This window comes from Thamnophis sirtalis, unplaced genomic scaffold (genome assembly GCF_051295495.1).
Source record: "Thamnophis sirtalis isolate CommonGarterSnake01/CBP01778 unplaced genomic scaffold, rThaSir2_p1.2 scaffold_9, whole genome shotgun sequence".
NCBI classification, from domain to species: Eukaryota; Metazoa; Chordata; class Lepidosauria; order Squamata; family Natricidae; genus Thamnophis; species Thamnophis sirtalis.
Genome location: NW_028261389.1, coordinates 74,727,456 through 74,745,171, shown reverse-complemented (window position 1 = coordinate 74,745,171; position 17,716 = coordinate 74,727,456). Strand labels below are relative to the sequence as shown.

At 43.0% G+C, this 17,716-nt stretch overlaps 2 protein-coding genes across 3 annotated transcripts in view; one reads left to right on the top strand and one right to left on the bottom strand.

The window, feature by feature from the left end:
• FAM185A (family with sequence similarity 185 member A) overlaps positions 1-11,184 on the bottom strand; it is a 52,607-nt gene extending 41,423 nt beyond the window's left edge. The window contains exons 1-4 of one of the 2 annotated variants that reach the window (XM_087722280.1): positions 10,583-11,184; positions 9,397-9,506; positions 8,747-8,839; positions 2,066-2,204 (exon numbers count right to left, since the gene is read on the bottom strand). In XM_087722280.1, the coding sequence (XP_087578406.1) occupies positions 2,066-2,204; positions 8,747-8,839; positions 9,397-9,506; positions 10,583-10,985 (745 nt within the window). In that variant the 5' untranslated portion in view covers positions 10,986-11,184. The remainder of the gene's footprint in view (positions 1-2,065; positions 2,205-8,746; positions 8,840-9,396; positions 9,507-10,582) is intronic. The other variant, XM_087722281.1, reaches the window with a different exon arrangement.
• A 334-nt stretch (positions 11,185-11,518) lies between these two features.
• The window catches only part of CCDC146 (coiled-coil domain containing 146), a 139,057-nt gene continuing 132,859 nt past the window's right edge, over positions 11,519-17,716 (top strand). The window contains exon 1 of the mRNA XM_087722275.1: positions 11,519-11,587. The gene's annotated coding sequence lies outside the window, so the exon portion shown is untranslated. The remainder of the gene's footprint in view (positions 11,588-17,716) is intronic.

Sequence of the window (17,716 nt, the reverse complement as noted above, 5' to 3'; positions counted from 1 at the left end):
TGTCGGGACGAGGAGTGTGCATCGTGATTTGGTGAAGTCTAGGTCAGAACAGTAATTATCCCAGTGATAATTTCTACCAAGGATAATGAAGCAACTGTTCTCGGCAACGTTTCAGACCCAATTCTTCTGTCCCAAAGGGGCTTTTTCAAGAGGAAATTGGACTTGGTTCTTGAAGATGTTTTTCCTTGATGAAAGAAAGATGATAAAGTTGATGATAGGTGACAGCTTTCGATGATAGATAAGAGGATAGATGATTAGAGATAGATGACAGATTGAGATGATATATAAGATAGATAGATATGATATGTAGACAGATGGATATATAATTAGATAATAAATGATTGATAGATACAGAGAGATTGATATATGATATAGAGACGAGAGATAATGATAGATAGATAGATAGATAGATAGATAGATAGATAGATAGATAGATAGACAGACAGACAGACAGACAGACAGACAACATATAAATGTATTAATATCAGTGGGGAAGGGGCTCCTTCCCAATGGATTTCCTCATGGTCTCCTATCCCTCTCCAGGCAAGGCCAGCCCAAGGCCTCCTCAACCATAGAGTCCCTGTAATTCAACAAGGTGGAATTCAACAGCAGACAAGGAGAGGAAGAGGAGGGGGAGGGAAGAAGCCCCAGGGACCCCTACCCGGAAGATGTTTTGCTTCTACATCCAAGAAGATTCTTCAGATTTTCAAAAGGCAACGGGACTTTCTTGGTTTTTCCTTGAAGAAGTTTCGCTTCTCATCCGAGAAGTTTCTTCAGTTCCAGAACTGACAAAGCTTCTTGGATGAAAAGTGAAATGCACACCCTGCACTTACTTTTATCCGAAACAGCTCCTGGGAGGGGCAGGAGGGGCGGGGCCAGCCAGGAGGGGGATTTGGGGTTCTCCAAACTGCACCGAATCTTAAGTAGAGGTTCTTCCCTGGCGAACCCCCCAGCACCCCACCCTTGGTACTGTTATGGTGCCAAGTTTGAACCTTAGTTGTTTTTGTAATTTGCAAGTTTTTAGTGACCTAGGATTGTTTTAATAGAAAAAAGGTAGTTTTGAACTTGGGCTGTTTTTACTCATTTTAATCATTCCCCTGGCTTAGCTGATAAGGGAGGAGAGCTTGTGTCTTAGAGGTTAATACAACTGCCTCATATGTAAAAACAGCCCAAGTTCAAATAGCTTGAAATAGATCTATACTAATCTCCATTTATTTATCAGCAAAAATGTTATACATGCATTTACATCCTGCCAGTTCTAACCTCTTCTATAGAAGAGGTTCTACAAATCTACAGTGCCGTTTAGAACCGGTTCCAGCTCCCTCCCCCCCGCCGCCGGACCGCACATCATCAAGATGAAGAGCGAGAGGAGGAATTCTGGGAGTTGAAGTCCACAAGTCTTAAAGCTGTCAAGTTTGAACACCCCTGGGAGTTTTTCTTCTAAAGGGTTAGGGGTGCAAGGGTCTTGTAACTTGACAGCTTTAAGACTTGCGTGCTTCAATACCAGAGTTCTTGAGCCAACATTTTGGTTGCTAAGCAAGAGTGTTGTTAAGTGAGTTTCACCACATTTTACAAGTTGGCCATGCCCACCCAGTCACATGGCTGGCAAGCAACTCCCACCCGGTCACATGGCCAGCAAGCCACTCCCACAAAGCAGCCTACACCTACAGAAAGGGTTCTAAATTTTTTTAAAACCCAATACTGATATACATACATACATACATACATACATACATATTTGTATTCAGATTCAGATTCAGATTCAAATAAATAAATAAAGTTTTAGTTCTGGGCAGCTTTTGGTAAAAGGCACCTGGGTTTTAGCTCATGTCAGGATACTTCTCAGAGAACATAATCTTAAGAAAAAGGTTCTATTTTGTTCGTTAATAGAATCGTGTTATCTTCAAAATCTGGCTCAACTTGTAAGTTTCCCAAGGCACTTAAAAAATGGCTGTGCTATATTCAGCTTCATAAACACAGTCAGGCACTAAACTGGTTTCCCAAAAGTATACTTTCCCTTAAAAAGGCATTTGTTAAGAGAAACGTTGCCTTTTCGCCCGCTTACCATGGGCGCTCCCCAGTAAGATGTCGCCAGCCGCTGAAGTCAGAAATGAGGAGTCGGCGTATAAATATTTAGCTTTGAGCGAACCGTTTTCACTTGTAACGTTAATGGATGATCCTTGGAGCTTTTCAACGTTCACATTCTAATGCAAAAATAAAACCACACACAATAAAGTTGTATTAATTATTCTGACTCGTTGACGAATGACCACCTGGTCTAGTGGTTAAGGCACAAGGCTAGGAAGCGGGAGACCGTGAACAACTAATCCACACCACACTGACTTGTGCTGTACGATGTCAAACCATGTAGTAGGGCTATACTACTACTATCCTCCTGCTTATCTTTCTTATTACCTGTTTCTTTAGCATCTTGTAACTACCACTTGGTTGATTTTGTCTTACGATTGATGTTGATTGGTTTTATTTACTATCCTATGACGATCGCTGAGTGTTATATCTTATTGTTGGGAGTATACTCCTAGTGTTGGGTAGGCAATATATATCTATATACAACAACAAATGGCCGTTGTTGCTTTAAATGAGTGGACGTACTTATCAGGTGTAATTAACTTTACTATAAGAAGGAGTCAAGAGAACTCTCTCTCTCTCTCTCTGCTTGTCCTATGCTTGATGACTTGATGACTGGAATGGGCACTGCGACTGTAAGCTATTGTTTGTTCTTTGAATTGTGTTTGGACTAATATCTACTATCACTGCTTGTGAAGCAATTATCAGTAGTAAAGCTACTTGTTTTTACTAGCACTGTCTGAAACTCTATTTGTGTGTTTCTACTAGCAACGTTCTTTCTCTCTAGCTGTACATTCCACTGCACTACTTTCTGTCTCCCAACGGAGATACCCCTAACACTTATGATTTATGATGATTGTATTTTATGATTATGATCATGATTTAACACTTGTTGCTTGTATGTATGCCTAGAGCTTCTGCACCAGAAGCAAATTCCTTGTACGTCCAATCACACTTGGCCAATATAGAATAGAATAGAATAGAATAGTGTTGTATTCATTCCATTTCCTGTTCTGTTCTGTTCTGCTCTGCTCTATTCTTTCCCACTTTTGGCATGAAAATTAGCTGGGTGGTTTTATGTTATGTTACACTACCCTATGCTATGTATATATAATATATAATAGAATATATGTATGTATGTGTGCATGAATGTACGTATGTATGTATGTTAGCTGGATAGCTGTGCTTGACAACTAAACTATGTGATCGGGCAATGCAGGAGAAATCCAGTTCACTCCGGTTCAATCCACTGACTCAGTGGTGGTCGGTGATTGAAACACATAAGTAAGGGAAAATTGCTCCCGCCGCCTTGAGTCCGGAAGCAGTTCCATAGGTGGGAGGTGTAGACATTTTGGTGAGGTACCGACGTTTAGTACTGTAAGGAGCCCCAGACCGCTCCTGAGTGAAAGAGTGGAACGTCTGCCAGTTTGAACTGAAGTAATGAAATATGAGGCAACTGGCAGTTGGAACAGAGTTCTTTTCAAGTGGGGAGGGGGAGTAGAATTCCTTATCACAGCGCGTTAATTACTGTATAAGAAATATTAACGATCTGATGGTCATTTTGAAAAATCCTTTCTTAGCGAGCGCCTAGAAGCTGAGAGGAACATATGTGCCAAATTTCAAGTTTGTAGTCTTTACGGTTCTGGAGATTTCGTGATTAGCGTGTGGTACTTGGCGTTTATATATATAAGTTCTCCTGCTCAAGTGGGAGGAGGGTGGACTAGAAGACTTCCGAGGCCCTTTTCAACCCTATCATTCTATCTTCTGTAGGGAGATTTCGGTTTCCACTCCATTTTCGTGACTTTCCTGCCTGTACTTCAATTTAGGCAAGGGCCCAAATTTGCTTAGAATCAACTTCCTGGCTGGTTTACCTGTCCTGCAGAGCAAAGATTAAAGCTAAGAAATGAGCTGGCATTTGATCTTGGCTTTTCCTTCGACACCTTGGAAAAAATTTCATTCGGTTGGAACTGCTGGTTTGCTTTGTCTCCAACCTAGAAGTCTATGTTCTGCCAATGTGCCAACCCCATAAATATATAAAATGCCCGAAAGTTGTTGAATTATGCTAACCATGGAAAAGCAAAGGAACCAGGAATGTATCAGGGAGAAGCATGGAATCATTTCAGACCGATGTGTATATATATATAAAAGCTTAGTTTATTTGATTGTCATTGCACCGCGTACAACGAAATTAAATGCCATCTTCAGTGAATTTTATACATCTATCTATATCTTCTTCTTCTCATACAGTAAATGGCTGTGTGCACGTGTATTTGTGCGTGTGTGTTCCAGCATAACTCTGGAACGCCTTGAGCAATTTCAACCAAACTTGGTACACAGATGACTTACTCTCTGGGAACAAATACTGGGGGGTGGGGGTGGGGGGGGTAAGACACCCCTAACACCCCTTGGGGTGTGTGTTTTGTTAAGATACAGCCTGTTGTGCCTTCAAATGGCTTCTACTGTACTGCTGTAAAATGGCTTCTACTGGGAAAGCTGGGTTCACTTAACGACCGGGTGACTATCTTATCAACTGTAGTGATTCACTTAACAACTGTGGCAAGAGAGATCGTTAAAACGGTCGAGGGAGGGAAGCTAGAAATGACAACAACTGCATCATTCACGTAACAACTGCAGATATCCGTTTAACAACAGTGGCGAAACATGTGTACAATGGGGCAAAACTCACTTAACAAATGTCTCACTTAACAACCAAAATGTTGGGCTCCATTGTGGTCGTAAGTCGAGGGCTATCTGTATTTAGAATTCTTAAAACCACCAAGGTCACATTAGCACTGCCACCTGCTAAAGGAAGCAGGCCAAATCCTAGAACAATTAAATCAAAAGTTGTTCAACTAACTCAATTTACAACACCCGAGAGCAATCGCAAATGAGGAGTCCCACATACTTATATTCTTGTAAACTTCTACTACACGCTGCTTAATTCCAAAGTGATCCAGGCCGCAATCGAATATTCAATGTGCTTTTAATTTTCCAAATCTGATAGTTTTATGGGCAGCATCTGACTGATTTACGCTCTTCTAACATCTGCGCTGACATGTAAAACATCTTTGTCTTTTTTTTTAATGACAATCTTCTTCCACTAGTTAAGAGACATCATTACGTAGTTAAGACTCAGCGTTTCCAGGATAAACGAAAGCACGGTGAAGGTTTAAACCTTTAAAATAGGGGGAAAAGGGGCTTTGAGATGGAAGATTTTCTGCCGATTGGTTATGGATACATTACACATTTTATAGAAAAACACTTCATTCCTACATTCGTTGTTAGGCAAGTCCCTAGCATTAATGTGATCCATATGTTTCTGTGGTAACAAGTGTTCTGACCTAGGCTTCCTCTTACAGTAAAAAGCAGATGCTTAGTCCCCCAAATCCTCTTTTTATTTCAAGGGCTGTGAATTATGCTCATATTATGCTATTTGAGTCACAAATAGTTTGTAAAGAGTCCGACAGTAGGCTGCCAAAGTCTTTCGGGATAAGGCTGAGAAGCACCCACCTTTATCTTCCTAGAAATGCTGCCAAAGACTTAATTGGCAATTAGCTTGGCAAGGCCACATGGAGCAAAGACTCATAACGGAGCTTCGGAATGCAAACCGAACCAGCACGAACAAAGTTGCGTCTTGCAAAGGCTCACCTCCTTTGCTCCTCCTTTATGTTCTATGGGAGGGGCCAATCACCTCCAAGCCTTACTCCCGAGTCGTCCCTTCTGTCTTAACCATTCTTTCCTTCTGGCAGTTTTACACATGCGCACAATGGGAACAGGGGGACCCTTTTCCTCTGCCTCGCTGATGTCCGACTCTGGAGGCTCCAGAGGCAGCACATAACTCCCAGTGGGGGTTGAGTTGGGAGTGAGGCCACAGGTGGACAATGAATGGCCCCTCCCAGAGGAAATAAAAGAGGAGCAAAAGGGGAGTGGAGTTTGCAGGAGACAATCAGTTCCCTTAATTTGGTTCGTGACTCTCCGAGACTCCTTGCCAAGTTTTGCAGATTATCGGCCTTTCAGCACTCCAAGACAGAGAAGGTCTGTGCCCGTAAATCCTCCCTTGAAAGACTTTGCTGGATGTGGATGAGCAGAATTCACAGTCAATTAATAAAAGGGATTTTTGTCGGGACAAGGAGTTTGCTTCATGCTCTTGGGAAGTCTCGGTCAGAACAAGAAATATCCAGTTTCAGCATCAAGAGAGCTTACAGCGTAGAGCCATAAACCTTCATCGTGACTCGGTTTACCCTGGAAATGCAGAATCTTAAATTACATAATGACGTCTATAATGGATGGAAGAAAATTGTCATAACAAAGGGTCCCCCTCGGGCGAATGAAAATCAGCTTGATGGTTAACAGAAATCAGTCTGTGAGAAAGACAGCCAAATTTCTTATTCCATAGAATTGGCTGCCCTGCGGTTATATTTGTGTGGGAAGCCCCCCCCTCCCACTCTTAGAAGAATGAAATATTTCGGGAAATATATTTCCCCCAAGGGAGAAATGGAGAAAGATGTTTTTAAAGACAGAAAGCAGACTCGGTCTTAATAGCACCCAGCAGATATTTGGGGTCCATTAAGAATAACTGGGCCAGCCTATCTACAAAATAAAAGACTGTCAGCTCTAGGATGATGGGATTAAGAAGAGGAACACGAACTTTCAGGGCATAATAGGATTAAGGTAAAGGTAAAGGTTCCCCTTCCACACATGTGCTAGTCATTCCCGACTCTAGGGGGCAGTGCTGATCTCCGTTTCAAAGCCGAAGAGCCAGCGCTGTCCGAAGACGTCTCCGTGGTCATGTAGCCGGCATGACTAAACGCCAAAGGCGCATGGAACGCTGTTACCTTCCCTATTTTTCTACTTGCGTTTTTTACATGCTTTCAAACTGCTAGGTTGGCAGAAGCTGGGACAAGTCACAGGAGCTCATTCTGTTAGGCGGTGCTAGGGATTCGAACCGCCGAACTGCCAACCTTTCTGATCGGCAAGCTCAGCGTCTTAGCCACTGAGCCACCCTTTAATAGGATTAACCCACTACCACTTAGCAGAAGATACAGAGCTCACCGTTGCACAATAAGGGCATTTCAGACTCTCTACAAAATCCCCTAGCAGCATCTTTGAAATTTATAAAAATCCACCTACTCATCAAACCCAATGGGTCAGTTGCCCCAGAACCACAAACCCTGGTGGTTCTGTTTATCAATATATGGGCCTTTCTTTCTAATCCAGACTCCCTTTTATTCCCAGTATCTTTCTCCCAGCTTGGAACTGATCCAGATGGATATTCCTTCCAACATATGGAAGATCAATTTTTAGAATGCATTGGGTGGATGCTTAATTCTACAGCTATAAAACCTTATAATCAACCCACCGATTCGAATTTAAAAGAGTATTTACAGGAGCGTACAAAGAAAACCAAAAACAGATCAAGAAAACATTTGAAGATATCTAAGATTCTACAGACAGCCCTCGACTTACGGCCACAGAATTTAGCCCAACAATTATGTTGCTAAGTGAAACATTTGTTAAATGAAGTTTTTCCCATTTTTTTTTTCCAAACTTCCTTGCCGGATTTGTTAAGCGAATCACTGCGTTTGTTAAATTAGTCACACGGTTGACTTTGCTTGTGAGAAGATCACAAAAATTGATCACAGTTCGAAGTGTGAAAAACAGTTTCAGTGCCGTTGTACCTTCGAAACGTCCCTAAGTGAACGGCTATAAGTCAAGAACTACCCGTGTTTATATAAAGCTATAATTCTTTCTTCATAAGGCTGCCCAAATCAGAATCATTCAACGGGAATTGACAGGAAAATGTTCACAATCTTACTGTCCTACTGTCCCCATCTTTTTGTATTCATTTCTTTCGCTTACATCCATGTTGATATTTATACCTGCTATCTTGTACACGTTTGACAAACTAATAAATACAAATACAAATACACAAAGAGAAATTCTACTAGTTACAAGATGCCACCTTCTGGCAAATACATAGAACATATATAGAATTCTTTTTTCCTGATAAAAGATACCTACTGAAGGGTTCCACCACAAAACCGCGTTCGACTAAAGGGCGCTCGACGAAACCGCGTAGCTGACGTCATCACAGCGCGACAACAGTGCGGAGAAAAAAGCACGCTGTAAACGCTAAACCTAAAATTAACCCCTAAACCTAAACCTAACCCCCTAAACCTAATCCTAAACCTAACCCTAAACCTAACCCTTAACCTAACCCTAAACCTAACCCTAAACCTAACCCTTAACCTAACGAAAAACCTAACGCTAACCCTTAACCTAACCCTTAACCTAACCCTAAACCTAACCCTAACCCTTAACCTAACGCTAAACCTAATCCTAACCCTTAACCTAACCCTAACCCTAACCCTAACCCTTACCTTAACTTGAATCGGCTTGCTTTCAAAGCGCTATTTAAAGCGCCCTTCTTTCTCCGCGCTCGCTGTTGTCGCCCTGTTGATGACGTCAGCGACACGGTTTAATCGGGCGCGCTTTAGTCGAGCGCGGTTTGGTCGTGCCACGCTACTGAAGCATAGGAAGAGTTAGCAGCAGATGTAAGTATATAAATAACACAATTCTTCTTGTTTAATATTTAAAAAATATATCTTTTAGTGTAACTTAATTTATCTTATGCTACCCCCTTGGAGTTCTCACTTACACTTTCTTGTGATACAGAAATATCAGTATGTCCTTGAAGAGTTCCCAAACAGGTGACGTCCCCTCCTTTTGCTCGGATATCAATTTTCTCACTCTGAAAGAAAACTGCATAGGTATTAAAAAAGGTTACTTCCTTTTTCCTTCAAATATTCATTTCCCAGTTATGGCACATTCGAACTTTCAAATCTGATTCTCCTTATGTTTTGTTGAACATCCCTGGAAAATCAACACCTGCATAGAAGCTGTTTTTCAACTAGGTCTACAGCGCACTCTGGTAATGTTGAATTACTGCTCATTAAAGGTAAAATTCCTGGCACTTATGTGCTAGTCGTTCCTGACTCTAGGGGGCGGTGCTCATCTCCGTTTCAAAGCTGAAGAGCCAACACTGTCCGAAGACGTCTCCGTGGTCATCACTAAACGCCAAAGGTGCATGGAACGTTGTTACCTTCCCACCAAAGGTGGTCCTTATTTTTCTACTTACATTTTTACATGCTTTCGAACTGCTAGGTTGGCAGAAGCTGGGACAAGTAACGGGAGCTCACTCTGTAATGCGGCACTAGGGATTTGAACCGCTGAACTGCCGAGTTCTTAAACTCATTCTTCGTTCGCTAGTTCTTAAAGCAAAGAAAGCCCATGATGAGAGACTGGTACCTTTATGGACTTCAATATGCTCGCTCCCTTCTCTGTTTCTATTTTGCAGTTAGCACATTGCATTTGTTCAATCTTCACAGAGCCATTTCCTGATGTCTTGATATCCAGATCTAAAATCAATTTTGAAAAGTTAACAATGAATTATGAAGATCAGAAGAGTCTTAAGTTTGATTTCCTTATGTTAGCAATGAAACTCAAGAGTGCAAAGCACATCTGAATTCCCTAAATAAAGCCCTTTGATCCATTCAAGATGTATTGGGTGGACAGCTCCTTTAATATTGCTAAGAATTCTTGCAGTTATAGTTTTATTTTTCCTCCAGAATTTTTTATTTTATTTTTTATTCTCTTACGTACCATTTTAAGTATACATTCACATAATTGTTATTCTTCTTTACAGTTGTCATTCTTATACATTTATTATTTAATAGGTCAGAGGCAGAGAGGGGGCCAGAGCCATCTGACAGTTATCAGCTGCCCTCGGAGTCAGACATCAGTGAGGCAGAAGAACAGCTGGAGCCTGTTCCCAGTGTTGCCAGATCAAGGGAACAGCTAAAGAACACGGGTCGACTTGGGAGTGAGGCCACAGGTGGACGATGAATGGCCCCTCCCAGAGGACATAAAAGAGGAGCGAAAGGGGAGTGGAGCTTGCAGGAGACAATTAGTTCGCTTAATTGGTTCGTGACTCTCCGAGACTCCTTGCCAGGTTTTGCAGATATCGTCCTGGCAGCTCTCCAAGCCAGATAAGGTCTGTGACCGTAAATCCTCCTTTGAAAGACTTTGCTGGATGTGAATCAGCAGAATTCACAGTCATTTAATAAAAGGGTTTTTTGTCGGGACAAGGAGTTTGCTTCATGCTTTTGGGAAGCCTCGGTCAGAACACTTAAGCACTTGGCAACTGGCGTGTATTTACGACAGTTGCACTGTCCCAGAATCACCATTTGTAACCTTCCCAGCTGCCTGGGTTCCCAGCCAAGGGTTCCGCTTAACGGCCGCAGGATTCACTTAAAAACCGCAGCGATGCGCTTAACAACTGTGGCCAAAAAAAAAAAAAGTTCAGAAAAATGGAGCCAAACCCACTTCCCCCCTCTGCCTTTCTTAGTGATGGAAACCTTGGGCTCAATTGTGGTCATTAATTCGAGGACCGCTTGTATTCTATGACGCCGCACTCACCCCTTTCTGTACCTACCAAATTTTACAGGAGTCCTCACATCCAGGGAAGCTGCGCCGTCCACACCGTCGGATAATATCATCACCTCTTTCCGGGCCTCGTCATAATTCAGGAGCAGATCCGAGGCAGGCTCGGGGTTCGAATCCCTCCCCTTAAGGGCCACAAAGACCTTGTCAGAATCGGGGTACTCATGGGGGTCCAGGGGTCCCACCGTGATGTGGCAAGGGAGACGCGCCTTCAGCAGGCCGAAAGGACCGACCCTCAGGGTCCACTCCTTATTCGCCTTTGGTTCCTTTTCTGCAGGACCCAGGTTTGCGCTGCTCACGAACAAGCCCACTTGGTGGGGACTTCTCCCCTTCGGCAAGCCACGATTGCTCCTTGCTAACGCCTTCCCTGCCAGGTAGCACCACCTTGGCAGCATCCTGCGCCTAGTTTTGTTGAGTTTTGTTGATGTCTTGCTAAGATCCCCCTCCTAGGAAAGGATACCAGTAAGATCTTCCTTTCCCCAGTTTTTTTGCACGGGGTGGGGGGTCAGCTGCATCAGACTCCCTCCTCACAAGCCCACCCTGTTTGCTTCCCCCCCCCCAAAAAAATTCATGCGTTGCATCCACCCACAAAACCCCGCACGTGAATTGATCTGCAGCTTGATCTGCAAAAGACCCTATTTACCCGGACATGTCAAACTTGCAGCGAGGGCTGCTGGGAATTGTGGTTTTTCCCGTCCGCGCAAAGGCACGCAAGCGCACACGTCGGGCGGTTTGTAAAACTACAAGTCCCGGAATGCCATTCGGACTCTGAGTTGGGTTTTCCCTCTCTTCTTCTTCTTCTTCTTTCCAATGGCTGGGGGAAGGAGGATGGAACGTTTCGTTATCCAATCGGAAGAGGGGTGGGGGGATGAGGGTGGGGGAAAATGGCGGAGAATTTTTTGGTCTCCTTGGAAACGGGTGGCGCTAACGGGCGTGTCGGTTGCTAGGCGCCGCGAGTCCCGGGAGAGGAAGAGTAACGCGGGTTGTAGTAACGCCGGTAAGATTAAACTGGGTTAGACTCGGCTGGATGGACCTCACATTGTTGCAAAGGGGAGGTTTTATACTCTTGGGGGAAAGCTACAAGAAAGGTCGGCAGTTCCGGCGGTTCGAATCCCTAGTGCAGGTCTCCTGCGTGAGGGGGGTGGACTAGATGACCTCCAAGGTCCCTTCCAACTCTGTTACTGTTTACTGCTTAGCTTCAGGAATAGAGCTTCTTTCAAGAAATCCCCGCTCTCATTTATTCCATTGCTAGGTCTCGTTTTTATTGCTGGATGGGAGACCACCAGGAAATCCCAGGGAATGTCAGTTTGGCGGGGCAACGTGTCCCCCCCCCCAAAAAAAAGGCAATAGGGGGAAAAAAACCACTTGCCACTGTTGCCAGTAAAAACTGCATTGATGTATTGACAAAGTCAAGTAAATTCAATGTTTACTTGCTACCCACAGCAATAAATAAAATGAGGCATTCGGAGTTACAACGGCACTGAAAAAAATGGCTTAGGGCCATTTTTCACATTTATGACCTAGGGTCACGTGATTTAAATTCGGATGTGTGGCAGCTGACTCCTATTTATGACGGTTGCTGTAACCCAGGCTCATGTGATCCCCTGTTATGACCGTCTGATAAGCAAAGTCAATGGGAAAGCCAGATTCACTTAACAACTGGGTTACTAATGTTAAGAACTGCGGCGATCCACTTAACGACGGTTGAGTAAAAAGTTGTAAAGAAAAGTTGTACCACGGGACAGAACTCTCTTAACAAATTTCTCGCTTAGCAACAGAAATTCTGGGCTCAACTGTGGTCGTAAGTCAAGGACTACCTGCATAGGTGGACGTGATATCAAGCAGATATAGAAGCATGATGTGTGAACCAGGCCAGTAAATGCACCGTTTGTTGGGTCAATTATTTGTGCAGCTGTTGTAATTTTTGCAACATGGTTTAGTGTTCCTTCTGATCCAAAGAAAGTTAATGATGGGTATTCAAGCTGTCTATCTAATGCTGGAAATAAATTGAAATATGGAATATCAAGTGCTAGGAAGTGAATGATGGGGGCGAGATTTGCCAAGATTTGACTCTTTGTTTACGTCAAGGAATATATTAATATAAATTCGTGCTCTAGTATGTGTAGAGGAATGCAAAAAGGTTAGAACAAAATCCTTCTTTTGAGGCACTTACAGATTTTTCAGGGAGTTACTTCAAGATTAGATTTATGTGTAAAATGGAATAACCAATATTTTATAACTACTTTTAATGTTTTGTCTAATGAAAAAAAAATGGCTAAGAAAGGAAGCCTGGAAAAACGGCACAATGGGATATGCTTGATAGTACAGGTGGTCCTCGTGTTACGACCACAATTGAGCCGAAAATTTATGTTTGCTAAGTGAAACATTTGTTAAGTGAGTTTTACTTGACCCATTTTATGGTTTTTCTTGCCACAGTGGTTAAGTGAATCACTGCATTTGTTAAGTTAGTCACATGGTTGTTAAGTGAAATCTGGCTTCCCCATTGACTTCGCTTGTCAGAAGGTCGCAAAAGAGGATCACGTGACCCCAGGACACTGCAACTGTCACAAATATGAGTCAGTTGTCAAGCCTCTGAATTTTGATCATGTAAAGGCAAGATAAAAATAGATAAAAAATGATGTCACTGTTAAATAGGATAATATAAAGACTGTACCCAGATGAACAATGCAAACTTATCCATTTACTTTTTAATTTTGCAAGGGCTTGTTTTCAAATATATATTGCATCTTCTCTATATTTGTAGGGCCCATTTCCGGCTAATTGGTGCTGTTATTTACTTTTATACCATCAGATGGCAGCAGTTACCCATCCAATACATTGCAATTATATTTTGTTAGGTTAATTTTGTGATAGGAATGGGAAATTGATTTGGTTGCCATTTTAGTATAATGTTCACTTCCTGAACCAATACAATTATCCTTTTAAAAAATCACAGTAAGCAATTTTTGCTACAACAGTGGAGATATTGCAAGAAATTGAATGCATATTTTAAAAAATTAAGTGTGTATGAATCTTCCGTTAAAATTATTAATGTTTGCATAGAAAAACTGGGATGGAGTAAACATTTATTTGCCAAAAAAAAAAAAATTAGAGATGTTGAAGCATACTGTAGCTCTGTAAATGTTTGCACTTATGTACAATACCAGGGACACGGTGGCTCAGTGGCTAAGACACTGAGCTTGTTGATCAGAAAGGTCGGCAGTTTGGCAGTTCGAATCCCTAGCGCCGGGTAATGGAGTGAGCTCCCGTTACTTGTCCGAGCTTCTGTCAACCTAGTAGTTTGAAAGCATGAAAAAAAATGCAAGTAGAAAGGACTAGCAGTGACACGATATCAGTGTTCCGATATCTCAGGAGTTGCCACAAAGAAGAGGGAGTCAAACTATTCTCCAAGGCACCTGAGGGTAGAACAAGAAGCAATGGATGGAAACTAGTCAAGGAGAGAAGCAACTTGGAACTAGGGAGAAATTTCCCGACAATTAATCAGTGGAACAACTTGCCTCCAGAAGTATGACTGCTCCAACACTGGAAGTTTTAAAAAAGAGATTGGACAACCATTTGTCTGAAATGGTATAGGGTTTCCTGCCTGAGTAGGGGTTGGACTAGAAGGCCTCCAAGGTTTAAGGTTTTGTATGCTGCCCTATTCCCGGAAGACTCAGGGCGGCTAACAATCAGAAGGGGAAGGGGTACAAAAATAAAAATAAAAGACAACAATTTAAAATACAACAACAGTCGTAACCTCGGATGGGGCTGGAAAATTCAACAGCCCCAGGCCTGCCGGAACAGCCAAGTCTTAGTTGCTTTGCGGAAGGCCGGAAGGGTGGTAAGGGTCCGGATCTCAATGGGGAGATCGTTCCAGAGGGCCGGAGCAGCCACAGAGAAGGCCCTCCCCCGGGGAGTTGCCAGCCGATATTGGCCAGCAGATGGAATTCGGAGGAGGCCTAGTCTGTGGGATCTAATAGGTCTTTGGGAGGTGATTGGCAGGAGGCGGTCTCTCAAGTAACCAGGTCTGATACCATGTAGGGCTTTAAAAGTAACGACTAGCACCTTGAAGCATGTCCGGAGACCAATGGGCAGCCAGTGCAGCTCGTGGAGGATAGGTGTAACGTGGGTGTACCGAGGTGCACCCACAATCGCTCGTGCGGCTGCATTCTGGACAAGCTGAAGTCTTCGAACACTCTTCAAGGGCAGCCCCATGTAGAACGCGTTACAGTAGTCCAGTCTTGAGGTGATGAGGGCGTGAGTGACTATCCAAAGGGCCTCCCGGTCCAGGTAGGATCCCAATTGGTGCACCAGGCGAACCTGGGCAAAGGCCCCCCTGGTCACAGCCGACAGATGATGTTCTAGAGTCAGCTGCGGATCCAGGACGACTCCCAAATTGCGAACCCTCTCTGAGGGGCGTATAATTTCACCCCCCAGGCTGAGAGATGGAATAGCTGGACCATCTTTGGGAGGGAGCATCAATAGCCACTCGGTCCTCTTGGAACTCCCATTATTCTGAATCCTTGCATTCTTTGACACTGGTGGATTTTACAGGAGCTAGAGCCAGTGGTGGTCTTGAATCTATGGAACGGTGAGATAGGATAGGCCGTGGATTCCCTACAATAATCACCTCCTGAGTACTATATGAAGTTTTCAGAATTGCTCTGGGCAATGCAACCGATTGGCTGTAGGTAGAAGGCAGGCGATGTGACAACTCTCATCATGAGGTCAGTGAGAGTACCATAATCATTTAAAAAAAAAAAAGTCTGTGAGCCAGTGAAGGTTACTAACAGGGACGCTTTTGAAGCTCTGCTCCATCGTCAAGGAGTCATCCATATAGCTTTTTAGAATGTTCCCCTCCCAAGGTGCAAAGAAAGAATACGTTTGCTGTGAACTCCATGCGGTGTCAGGAAGGGCATCTGTCCAGCAAATGCAGGCTCCATCCATTCATCTCAACTCTACCTTGAATTAAGAGATCACAAGATCATAAAAAGGAAGTTATTCCCGCCATTGGAAGCTTGCTGTGGCAAATGTGCAGATACCCCGAGGATGAAATTCTTTGTCCCAGGCTTCACCTCACACAGTATCTTGTTCCAAGACTCCATTTTGTCCAGTTAAGTAGGCGCTGCCGCTATTTGAGGCCTAAAGACTTGAAGAAGATGGTTCCACCACAAAACCGCGGTAGACTAAAGTGCGCTCGACGAAAGCGCGTACGTGACGTCATCACAGCGTGACGAAAACAGCACGCTGTGAGCGGTAAATTTAAAATTAACGCGTAAATCTAAACCTAACCCCCACAAACCTAACCCTAAACCTAACCCTAAGCCTAACCCTTAACCTAACTCTAAACCTAACCCTAAAAATAACCCTTAACCTAACGCTAAACCTAACGCTAACCCTTAACCTAACCCTAAACCTAACCCTAACGCTTAACGTAACCCTAAACCTAACCCTAACCCTTAACTTAACCCTAACCCTAACCCTAACCCTAAACCTAACCCTTACCTTTATGTGAATCGGCTTGCTTTAATTTTATTTTAATTTTAATTTAATTTATTTTTAATTTTATTTGTCGCGCTGCTGATGATGTCAGGTACGCGCTTTAATCGGGCGCGCTTTAGTGGACCGCGGTTTTGTCGTGCCATGGAAGAAGATAGCCAAGAATCTGTCCCTTTATTTTTGTTCATCTTGGTTTGTTCAGTGTCGAACCTCGGTGGTCAGCGTTCCATCTGACAAACTCGGCATCTTTAACCCCTGAGCCGTCATGCCTTCTGTTTTACAGTTAGCATTTTATTATTATTTAAACTTATTTGGTGACTGTTAGCCAGCCAGGATTTTTAGATGAAGTAGCCCATATACATTTTCTAAAAGAAAAAAATTTATGGTTTCCAATCCTAGCCCCCCCCCCTCCCCGGAATTAATCTTCATTATTCTTCCATAACGATTGCAATCCTACACAGGGTGTGTGTTTGCGTGGCCCACTTCCCAGTGCAATTCCTGAGAAAGCATTAAAAAAAACATCTTAAAATATGCATTTCTTTGAACTTTTTTTTACAGCTGCAGTTTTCTTGGTAAACATATTCCTTTGCGGGGAGGAGACTAATTTTTCATGAAAAAAAAAATAGCCAGATGCGATGGGACTTGTAGACATAACACACAGGAGTGGGACAGAAATAGCAAATTTATTGGGAAACCTTGGAACGATAAACTGATGTAGATGGCCATCTACAAGGAATGAGACTAGCCATCTGCCTATTCATCACAAACTGGAATTTTCGGTGTTTTTTCCTCATATGGAAACTTGCAGTTCTTACACAAGTCTTTGGACGCGTGTTTTCACAATAGGAGCATTACTTAGGAACTATCGTAATCTGCATTCCCGAACTGCAAAGTTTCTCTTTCAGTGTCAGGCTAACCTAGAGGAGAATTTCAAATTCATCGTTAAATACCGGGGCGGAAGCGCAAGAGAGAGCAATTTTAATTGTTCAATGCTTGGAAATTAATATTCGTTTCCAGGCGGTCAAAGAGCGATGGGATGTCAAAACGTTTATTGGGATCCGAAGCATCTTAACAAACAGTGGATATCATTTATTCTAACATTTTTACAGGACTTTCTAAAAATAAAGTCAGGTCGGCTTGCTCACATACAGTGTGGAGAACTATAAAACGGTGCAACTATTTATAGTTTAATTGTTTGGGGGGGGGGAATTCTCCTCACTTGCTTTTTACTGAGTTTCTAAACATAATACACATCTTTAACGGTTCCACCACAAAACCGGGGTAGACTAAAGCGCGCTCGACGAAAGCGCGTACGTGACGTCATCACAGCGCGACGAAAACAGCACGCTGTGATCGGTAAACTTAAAATTAACACATAAATCTAAACCTAACCCCCCCAAACCTAACCCTAAACCTAACCCTAAGCCTATCCCTTAACCTAACCCTAAACCTAACCCTATACCTAACCCTTAACCTAACGCTAAACCTAACGCTAATCCTTAACCTAACCCTAAACCTAACCTTAACGCTTAACGTAACCCTAACCCTAACCCTAACCCTAACCCTAACCCTTACCTTAACGTGAATCGGCTCGCTTTAAAAGCGCTTTTTAAAGCGCCCTTTTTTC